We start from the raw sequence: 11437 nt of genomic DNA on the forward strand, positions 1-11437 counted from the left end.
GGGGTGCGGTCAAAATGGAATAAAAAGTATTTTAGAACTATTTATTTGATGACGTTTCACCCCACTTTGTAGGACTTCATCAGGGCTAAAGAAGATATATAACAACTTAAATATTTTGACAATGTAAGGTAATAAGATAAACTAAATAAAAAAATAAACTAAGGTAGGGTTAAAAATTATGTAAATATAAGTGAAAAGAAAATTGCTGATTGACCGTGTATATTAATGAATGGAATATGGTCCGGATGCGGTCAAATAAAACTCAAATAGTAAATGGATGTACTATTTTATTTGAGCCAACGTTTCGCCCCACGTTGCAGGGCTTCGTCAGGGCTGTTTTGGTGGGAGTCAATGTCTGAGTCACTCATTCAAAAGTGACCGGTTCCGCAATTAGAGGTTTCTTGTACCTATGGAAACTCTCTAAAAGTTCCTCGGTAAAGTTAAAGGACCGATCCTTCTTTAAGAGTTGAGTGAGTGGCGAGATTATATCAGCTGCATTCAGAAGAAATTTACGATAATAATTTATCATCCCGAGAAAACTCCTAAGTTAGTTAGTACTCCTTAGTTGGTGGATTTACTTGCACAATGGCTTCTACCCTGGCAGGGTCTGGTTTCACTCCTTGTATGGATACAAGGTGTTCTAAAAATTTTGTTTCCTTCTGAAAAAAATGTAATTTCTCCTTTGACAAACTTAAACCAAAATCCCGATTTCACCACTTTAAGGTGGACTAAAGACTTGAGAAGGGCTAAAGACTATAAGGTCATCCATGTATATTCGGCAATAGTCTTCTCCTAGCCCGCGAAGAAACTCTATCCCTGGAATGTAACAGACGCGTTCTTAAGCACAAAAGGTATTCGTGTGAATTCGTAATGCCCTCGGCCAAACGTAAATGCTGTTTTCTCTATATCCCCATCCCGCATCCTCACTTGATGGTAACCAGATTTGAGACCAAGGGTAGAAAAAACGCGAACTCCCGCTAAGCGATCTAGCATGTCTTCAAGTCTAGGAAGGGGGTACCAAGAGGAACGGTATTCTCATTAAGTTTTCTGTAATCAATCGCTAGGCGATATGAGGGGTCAGCCAGTGAATCCCACTTCTTTTTCTCGACAATCCACAAGGGGCTACTGAACGGTGATGAGCTATGCCGTATTATCCCTCGGCTAAGAAGTTCGCTTATTTGGTCATTAATTATTGCTGTCATTGACTGCGGGTATCTCCGGCCCTTTGTATACGAAACTTTGTTTTCTTTAAGAGTTATCTCATGTTTGGCCTTCCCAGTGGTCGGTTGGGAGCAACCCTCCCTGTAAAATATATCTGCAAATTCAGACTGTAGTAACTCGATATTAGGGACGTGACGGCCGTGCGGATTGGGGCGCAGGTCCCAGTGCTCTCGGTTCGGAAGGTTGTGGGTTCTATTCCCACCTGTTCTGACTTGTTCCCCCCCCCACCAAATGCCAGCACCAGTAACTCGATATTAGGTACCTGTACAAGAACTTCCTCTAAACGATGATCATTTCCATAAGTTTTTATTCTCCCATGATACACTTTAGTTCCCAGGATCATTTTTTAGCGTCCCCGGCATTTGAAAACCGATCTTATCCAGAACATCACACCCGACCAAGATATCATATTGACTTGTTAGATCTTCCAACACATGAGCTACCGCCCCTATTTTCACTCCAGTGAGTTTCTCGAAATCCCATTTTTACTCCCATCAGTACTCTACAGGGGCCACTCAATGTGATAACAGAACATCTACATACCTTTAATTTGTAGGCTTCATCCAGCTCCTTCAGCACCTCTCTACTAATCAAGGTACTGGTACTCCCAGTATCAATAAGCGCTTTAAATCTATCACTCCACCCCTGCACTATGGGCAACCTCTCCCGCACTCCACACACATTGTTTATAACCACTCGTCTGCGTAGGTTGCCCTCGTCTCTTCTGATTGTAGTTTCCTGCTTGTGGTCCACTCTTTTCGACTTGTAACCCTTGTCCGCCTCTTCATTTGATTTTATTGGCATTTTATTACGTTCTTCATTACTTGAACTTTTATCTGACTATTCCGAATATTATGTGAATATTATTGAATTTGAAGTTGGACACGAATGTGATTTTTTGTTCTGTGAGTGTTCACTTTCAATGGTTCTGGAGCTGAGTTCCGTCGATAAATGTCCCTACATTCAAAGCACTTGACCGAAGGACAGTTTGCTGCAATGTGGCCTTGACGATTACATTCATAACATTACATTCATGACCGTTTTTGGGTTAAACTTATTAAAATTAATTTCTGTTTTTTTGGTTTACGACAGTGTACGGTTCACAAAATACCATTTCAACAACAGTTCAATATTAAATTAGATGCAAAACAGTAAAACGTAGCTTCTATCGTCCTTTTGTCAGACGAAATCGTACATTGCATTTTATGAAATTTAAAATCATTATTTATTGTTGCTGTTGCACCAGCTGCACTTCCACTGCGTTCTTTTTCCCCTTTCCAGTACTGAAATTAAAGATCAGGAAAAAAATTAAATGAAGTTAATTCTTTATAAAATATGGAATAAGAAACAGTAATTAAAGATTATTAAATTAATTACTGTTTCTTAATAAGTATAATAATTTAGTAATTAAAGAATATTAAAATATTATTTCAGGAAGAGGCACGCAATTGATGCAAAATAACTTGAATTTGGGGGGAGAGGGAAAATGCTTATGAATTGGATAGGGGCGTTTTCTGAATGTTCACCTCTCATATATCGATATGCGATCTAATGTCGCCGGTGTATAAATAAAATTGTTTTATTTTGTTTTTCTTTCTTTATTATTATTTTTGAATTTGATTTTCTACTAAAGTAATTGGCTCCTTAATTTATATTTTCTATGACATCCTTTCTTTTTTTTTTTTTTTAAGACCCATTTGTCTTGTCATGTATTCTTCAACTTTTTTTCAATTACTTCGTCTTATACTTTCATCTTTTTTTTCCCCTTACCCGAACAAATACCGTAAGAAATATTCCTTCCGTCCTCCTTGTAAAATTTATTATCCATTTTATGTATTTTTTTCATAACCCTTTCCATGTTTCTTCTGCCTCAGTTATTATTTTTTCGAGAAATAGGATACAATAATTCATAGATTCCAGTCACTCTTCTTCCATAATGATAATTATATCAAATATCTTTTTTGAGTTATATTTAATTTGATATGATTAATTTTATAATTATAATTATTGAAATAACAATGTAGCATTTTAAATTAGAACATATTTTAAAGGCATGCTGTTTTCTGGACCAATTTCTGGAATCTTATCGGATGCTTTTGGAAGGGTACGCATTTCTTTTTTGGGACAGGCTGTAAGTGTCCTTTTGACGGTGCTCAATAGTTTTGCTCCTGACACTACATCCCTCATGATAATTAACTTTATCAATGGGTTCGTGTAAGTATTTATCCATATAAGTACTGTTACTTAAATGATCAATTAACACCATTCATATAAAAACAGATAGGAAACACTACTGACACTAATCATAATACGGCTAGCGATGTATAAGCAGCTTTCAAAAGATATCAAATGTTTCTCATCATTCTGATAATTCTGAATCCTTTTGGTATGACCTGTTTCAGAGTTCTCACCTCAGTTTCAGTTGTACTTGTTAGAAAAGATAAAAGTCGGTTTTAGTTTCGAATTTTGCAAACCTCTGGTAATTGTGCAATTGTACAGCAATAGTGGGGAGTGGTAAACAAGTGGTCATATACAAACAAGTTCATATTAAAATCCATTAGAAGAAATTAGTTTAGATTGTCTTGTATTTTTTTTTTTTTTTTTTGGAACACGACTTTCTTTCGATTTATTTGATACTTCGTTTTGGGTACTCATTTTATTGCAATATGGCTAAAAGAGTGCATGGAAAATCTAAATTTTATTTTAAAAATTCATAAGTTTACACATATTGTAAAAAATCTAATATTAATATTATAAAAATTATTATAAGCTTACAGGTGCAAAACTATCCAACTATTTAATATAAAATAAATGTAACTACAAAATCTTTCTCAAGTTTAAATGTTGCTCAAGAAATATATAAAATTAATATTCTTGACATTTAAAATGACATTCATGAATAATCCTATTCATATTTTATTCCAGACTGTCAGGAGCTGTTACTCCTGTCTATGTTCTACTAAGTGAATTGTGTCCAACACATTTTCGTGCAAGAGCTCTCATTATTTGTTCTATTGTTGCTACTTTATCAAACATATATCTTCCAGGTATTAAAATTTATTTTATAATTAAAAGAACTATAGTTATAATCAATATTCTACAATAGATATCTATACATAAACAGTTTTTCACTCTTTGGTTTTATCTTAGGCCGCGAGTTATTTCCTGCAATACAGCATTCATTTTAAACGTATTTAGTGGCGTTTGTTGAAAAACATTTTTATTTTTGTGTTTTTTCGCTATTCAATTAAGATATATATTTTCAACCATGAATATTGAAGCTGGTCCATCAAAAGAACGTTTGGACGCAAAAATGAAACAAATATCGAGAAAAAGTTTTGTATTAATTGTTTCAGTTATATAATAGTTATATAATACATAAACAGTTATGTAATATGGTGCACTTTTTTCCGTAATTATATAGTTGTAATAAATTTAATTTAAACTACTTACGTGTTTATATTCTATTTAAGCCTATTCAATATAAAATATACGTGAATTAACGATATTTATCGTAAACACGGATCCGTGTAGTCGGCATTTACAATGGATATTTTGCTGACGGTGTCGGATACATGGATAGGTATAAATGGGCAAATATACCACAAAAAGAAACAAATGTACAAAAAATTAATTTAATTGGTAATTAAGACACTTATTAATACTGGAAATAAGAAAAAAAATCATCTCGCATTTTTTTTAAGGCAGTGAACAGGTTAAAATTATTGCAGAATTAATTTTTAAAATGTATTATTGTTCTAGCTATGGCCATGCTGATAATGCCGTTGGATATTGAAATCCCCATTTGTAAAAGTCTAACCTTCTCTTCGTGGCGGCTCTTTTTACTCCTTTCAACTATACCAAATTTATTGGCACTTATTCTTCTGTGGAGACTACCAGAGACACCAAAATTCCTCCTCATCCAGGGTCATAAAGAAAGAACTTTAGAAGTTCTGAAAAATATTTATGCTGTGAATCACAAAAAAAGAGAAGATGAGTATCCAGTAAGTAACTTCAAGCACAATTAAGAAATAAACATCATTCTAAATACAGATGTAATTGTATATTATTTTTTTGTATGTGAGTAGTTTTATAATAATATAAAATTTATTCTACTTTCAATTTGTTGATGATTATGTTGACAATGAACATAATAATTTATTGTCATTAAATTTAGGTTCTCAACGTAATATTGGACTCAATAGATAGGGATTACGTAGGTTTAAAAGATGATTCTAGCCTTGTGTGGCGCACACTGAAGAAAATGATATCTGGAATGACATTGCTATTCAGCAGAAAATACATTATTTACACCATAATGTCATGTGTTCTGCTTTTCACCCAAGTTGGAGTGTGAGTATAGTGATTATTAATAATAATCTTAAGAGGGAAAAACTGTACCCCTTGCGCGCTCACGTGTGTTCACACGATGGACAACTTTACATACATTCACTATACAAGCGTTTTACAAGTGTGATATATTCTTCAATAATATATACTTAACAAGTATTTGTATGTATGCTTATTGTATGTATTTGTTTGTCAATAAAAGCAGAAGGGTCTAGAATGAAAAACTTATTTCGTAAATAAAATCTAAGTTATTTTATACTCGTTTAAACTAAGTTATTGCTGTTTGAAACTTTTCCTTGAAATTATTTGCAAGAAATGACAATGTTAACAACAAAAAATTTTATTAGTCGCTATTTTAAAATTGATTTCGGGTTTTAAGGAATATACAAAAATAACCTTGAAAAAATTAAAGGATCATTTTTGCCTTCATATTCACTGCCTGAACAGTTGAGAGATTCTCGGAGGGAAAATTTTAGGTGCCCTAAAATTGAGGTGTGATTCTTTAATGGGTTGGGAAAAACTGAAATTTTTACTGACCACATCAGCTCTTAGATATAAGAGCTAAATAATTTATAACAACCTAGGTAACTATAGATAAAGAATTAACAGTACTTTATCATGTACTGTATCCAATACCATTCATCTGTTTTAATGGCATGGGATCCATTTTTTTTTTTTTTAATATGTTTAATTTAATTCAAAAAATAAAATCAGAGTAACTTAAAACACTCTTCATATACTTATTTATGTGATTAGTTAATCATGAAATAAAGTTGTTTTTTTTAATAATATTTTTCAACTCCGAACTTGATAAATAGAAATTGATTAACTACGTTGACTTTTAATAACTTCTGTTAGTTTAAACTGACTTATGTACAGCAATAAAACCCTGAAACTTTTTAAAATGTCAATTAATTTTTTCAGAAATAATCCACTAATAAAATAAACATATTAAAGAAGGGAAAACTTATTTCTATTTCCTTATTCTTAAACCATTTTGTTTTTGTAACTAAAAAATTTCAATCGTTGCATCCAGGTACAATATTTACATACTTTGGTTACCGGAGCAATTGAGCAGGATGAATCAATACATAGAAATTAATGGAGTATATGATGAGACCCTCTGTAACATGATGATGTCCACAGTCAACTCTGTAGAAAATGTAGATGACTGTGTTCTTAAATATGACTTCTTTTCATATGGTATCATCCTTGGAATACTACAGTTTTCCTTAGGACTTTTAGTTAGTTTTTTTGCAAATAGGATTGGAAAGAAAGTAATGTTGGGTGAGTAAAATTATTTTATTAGTAAATAATATGACTACCCCAATTAACTTAATTTATTAATGATGATTTACTCGAACCATTTTTTTATTTTAGTTGGTTTTCTTTACCTTGCATCAGCAATGAGCTTCTCCCTTATATTCTCCAACTTACAATATCTTATCATTGCAGCACTTATATCCGTAGCAATCATGACTTCTGTGTCATTCCCCCTAATAATGACATTCATAATGGATTTCTACCCAACTCATGTGAGGTAATTATAATATATTAGAATAGATATTTCATTTAATATGATTGTAGTAGTCATTGCCTGATAACATGAATACTTAACTTTAAAACCAATGTTTTTTTATACTTATTTTTAAATTAGTTACATAAGTTAGTCTACCAGCCAGTGAGAAATTTGAAAGACTCTAGCGGCAACGTTATTACATGAGAATTGAAGTGCAAGAACTTATTAAATTACTCTAGTAACTCCTCTTAAAATATGGGACACCTAGATAATCCTGTCAAGGTGGTTGTGTCAGATCAGACTCCTATTGACGATGTGAGATGTTCTTAGCAAAAGGCCTAGACAATAAAGGCTTAAATAGGTTAGGTAGTTTGTTAGGAAGTGAATAGACAGGATGAGTTTTATAAGCACTATCAATTGCGTATATCCTTGAAGAATTGAGACTTTATTCTACAAGTAGTTACTACTCTTAAGGCATGAAGGAGAATATAAGTCCTCATTAGGTACTTGTCAGAAATCCTTATGGTAGAATTAAAGGTGTAGAAAAGAGAGGGTGACTATTAGGAACAAGGGTGAAATAAGATACACCATATAAAAGAAAAAAAGTTGTAAGAATATAACAACGAAGAAGAACATTTTCATAATAAAAGTAGTAGGGCTTGGACTATTTGTTATTTACAAAAATAATTATACAAAATAACATTCTTCCTACCTTCTTTTCTGTCAAAGTTTGCATAGTACGTCTAAATTCCATGTTTTTATTAGACACAATTGACAACACATTACTTTTCCTGAAACTATAAAAAATTATGCTACACTACAAGAGTATATGATTTTATTTCTTTCAGATTGAAATTTCAAATATTTCTTTAACAAACATTTATTTATTTAGATTTTCATTTTTTATAGATCTTTTTAGCCAAATCTTATTAGGAACACTGGAATTCTGGTCCCTGGAAATGTAGCCCCTCCCTGAGGGTGATCATAACCATATCTTGGTTGAACATGAGATTAGATCAAGCCAAGTTAGGCACTTCCACACCATATCTTAACTTTGTATTCCGTTAAATTATTTTAACAAAAAGGAAATTTTAACAAAGAGTTGAGTAGGCATTTTCTCTTGCCAATAATAATTTACGAAATTTATTTTTACTGGTTTTAAGTTCATGTAAGCATTGAGTAAGAATCATTTTTTAAAAATTGATTTTGTTTTTTATAACTTTATTATATTTGTATTTATAATTAATCACTCACTTATAATAACTTTTCTCTTATAATTCTTTACTACAAAAATTTTAAGTTTCATTAAATTATTTTCAGATCTACTGCCAGTGCTGTAACAATAATATTTGGAAGATTAGGTGCATCAGGTGGAAATCAAATAATGGGATTACTCTATGACAACCATTGTGATAAAGCATTTTATGGAATAACTGCTATTCTTGCAGGTAATTAAAATTTGAAGTAATGAGTTTTATTATTCTATAGAATTAACAGTCCTGATTACATTTTTTAAATTTTATTTCAATGTATTTTGATTTTTTAATCTTTTTTTTTTATCTGTTAGCTACTGCCACCATGTGTTTATTCATTCGACAAAAAAAGAATAGCTGAGAATAGAAATTGAAAATACATATGTATCAAGGAAGGCTGTTTATATGCATCTATATTGATAAATGCACATATTTAAACTTTTTATACTTAAATATATTTTTGCACTAGTAACACAATACACTAAAGAAGGATTATTTTTATGTTAGTGATCTGTCAACATAGAGCAAGACATTTAGTTTTTATTTTATTTATTGTATTTGTTATTCTCCTATGTAAATGTTGAAGCCAGAATTTAAATTATGTGATTTAACATGTAACATGTAAATTGAATGTTAATTATACTTAAAATAAAAAAAAAAACTGAATGTTAATTCACTTTGAAAGTGAATAATATTGGTCTGTTTACCTTTAAGTAGTCTTAGCTATAATGTTTTCAGTTGAACAGCCTTGTTTTTACCATTGTCTCAAACCTCATTGAGTTTTTACTATAAAAACACTGTATTGTAGTGTACACTATCATTAAGTGGTTCAATCCCTCCTTTCTTTTCACATTTATATGATTTCTTTGTTTATTATCTATATCGCAAAAAAGTCATAATATTTTTCCTTCATTCTGATCTCATATTTGTACATATTAAATGACCTGTGAGATGTACTTATTATGAAATTTACATTTTTTAAAAACTAATTAATTTAATTACAATTATTCTACTTTTGGGGCAATATTTTGTATTTATTTCTCAATATTGAGTTTTTTCCCTTTAGATAGTTTATTTCTTTATTGATAAACAGATTGGTTATTAGCAGTTTAGAAGTATAAGGCTGTTTATTGCCGAGGGAGAAATTGTCAACTATGGCTGCCTCATTTCTGCAGCAGCTTCAGGTCAAATCCAGCCTTGGAATCAACTTTTATTTTGGGGTGGTCTCACGAAATGAAAACATGATCCTCCTGGCCCACCATGGTTAAAATAGGTTTGTTACCTATAGATAACCTCCTTTCTCTTCCCTCTGCTTCCTGGAATGTCAGATATGACCAAGAAGAGGTTCATTAAAAAAAAAGAAAAGTGATTTGCATTTTTGCAATCTTTCAGCTTACTTTGCCTACAGAGAACAATAATTCATGCATTTTTACCACAATAAAACACTCAGTATATAATCAAATGTTCTGAAACTTATAAATAGTCATATACACTATTTTTATTTGTATTTATATTTATATTTATAATATATATCTCTATATTTATATTATCTAACTCTATCGGTTCTTGATGGGAACCGACCCAAGATTCTTAGAAATATATTGCTATATATTTAGACCAAGAACTAGATACCACCAACCTCCTGGCTATAGTATGCTAGATTTAATTGTATGTAACTAATTATTAGATATCTTTTCCAACAGTATCATGTTTACCAATTTAATAGGCTATGATAATGAGGTAGCAGGGATTCAGCTTTGCATTATGCTATAATTCCAATTATTTACAATTTAGGTAGGTATCCTGATCTATGAAAAAGCATGATAGGCATTTTGACTTAATTTTATTTTACTTAATATACTATGTATTGAGAATACCAGATCAGATCATTCATATTTATATGACTCCAATTTTAATCACTTTGAATTGCTATAGCCATTCAAGATACCAACTTAGGGTTTTACTCAGCTTATGTGTCTGGCGGTCTTGGCATTGTTCACCAGTCATAACTTCGCTGGGGTCTATGTCTTCAGGTCTTCCTCCTCTGCCTTCAGTGTCATTGCCTGGTTGTTGATGTCCATCTACCCCTTTGGAGATCTCCTCTCCGACCAGTGTTACTTAGCGTGTGTTTCTCTTCTGTACTGTACCTCTTCAGTGTCCTTCCTTGACTATGTGTTACATAGGATGTCCTCTCCTAAAACGATCCTTCCTCCCCTCTACTTTTTCCAGTCATCTCAGTGACTACCTCTGTTTTAAGAGGAGTGACCAGTTTTTGACCTCACCATCGGTCGGCTTGCCCTTAATCTCATTATCTTGAGGACTCACGTTAAAAGCCTGGAAGTAGCATGGTACTGCCTAATATATGGTGTTTATGGAAGAAAAGCCTACCTGACTCGTTGTCCTAAAAGGGAGTGATCTTTATTTCATGGCTCTTTATGATGAGGTGTACTGCCCTGTTTCATAATAAAGCACAAACTAATACTATTATAGATGAAAGGAATATGGTCCGGGTGCGGTCAAAAAAACTCAAATAGTAGAATTATACTATTTTAATGAGCCATAACCGGCTCATTAAAATAGTATAATTCTACTATTTGAGTTTTTTTGACCGCACCCGGACCATATTCCTTTCATCTTTACACACGGTCAATCAATAATCTTCCAGTAATACTATTAAACTTTTAGTTTGTATTAGGTACAATTTCACTGACTTTTAGATAATGTATTACTTTTAAACTCATGTAATATCACTAATAGTCATCTTGTACTTAGTATTAGCTTTCCTTATGAAACATGCTCCTGGTAAGCCAAACCCCCTTCAAGAGGCTGCAAGGCAGAAGAGCACCTCTAATAGTACAAAATTAGATTTTGTTTTATTAATTACTTAATAAAAAATGGTGGCTGTTTCAAAACCTTAAAAAAACATTGATTTTTCATTTGGAGCTCCATTTCCTAAAAACTACCAACAACACTAGAAAATCTAAAAGAAAATTAATTAAATAAGAGTAAATTTGCTGAAATATTAGCCATAATAGAGATATTTATGTCCAATAGTTTTTGAGATATAGCCTTTTAAAAAGCAACATTTCATAAA

General features: G+C 31.9%; 1 protein-coding gene across 1 annotated transcript in view; it reads left to right on the forward strand.

Annotated features, from left to right (window-relative positions):
- LOC106678203 (uncharacterized) overlaps nt 1-10831 on the forward strand; it is a gene marked incomplete in the record, with an annotated part of 17274 nt that extends 6443 nt beyond the window's left edge. The window contains 8 exon segments of the mRNA XM_067048981.1: nt 3273-3435; nt 4147-4268; nt 4984-5225; nt 5399-5574; nt 6608-6858; nt 6952-7111; nt 8411-8538; nt 8658-10831. Of these exon segments, the coding sequence (XP_066905082.1) occupies nt 3273-3435; nt 4147-4268; nt 4984-5225; nt 5399-5574; nt 6608-6858; nt 6952-7111; nt 8411-8538; nt 8658-8704 (1289 nt within the window).
- Between the last annotated feature and the right edge of the window lie 606 nt (nt 10832-11437).

The sequence above is a fragment of the Halyomorpha halys genome, unplaced genomic scaffold (genome assembly GCF_000696795.3).
Source record: "Halyomorpha halys isolate HHAL.00 unplaced genomic scaffold, Hhal_1.1 Scaffold128.1, whole genome shotgun sequence".
Lineage (NCBI taxonomy): Eukaryota > Metazoa > Arthropoda > Insecta > Hemiptera > Pentatomidae > Halyomorpha > Halyomorpha halys.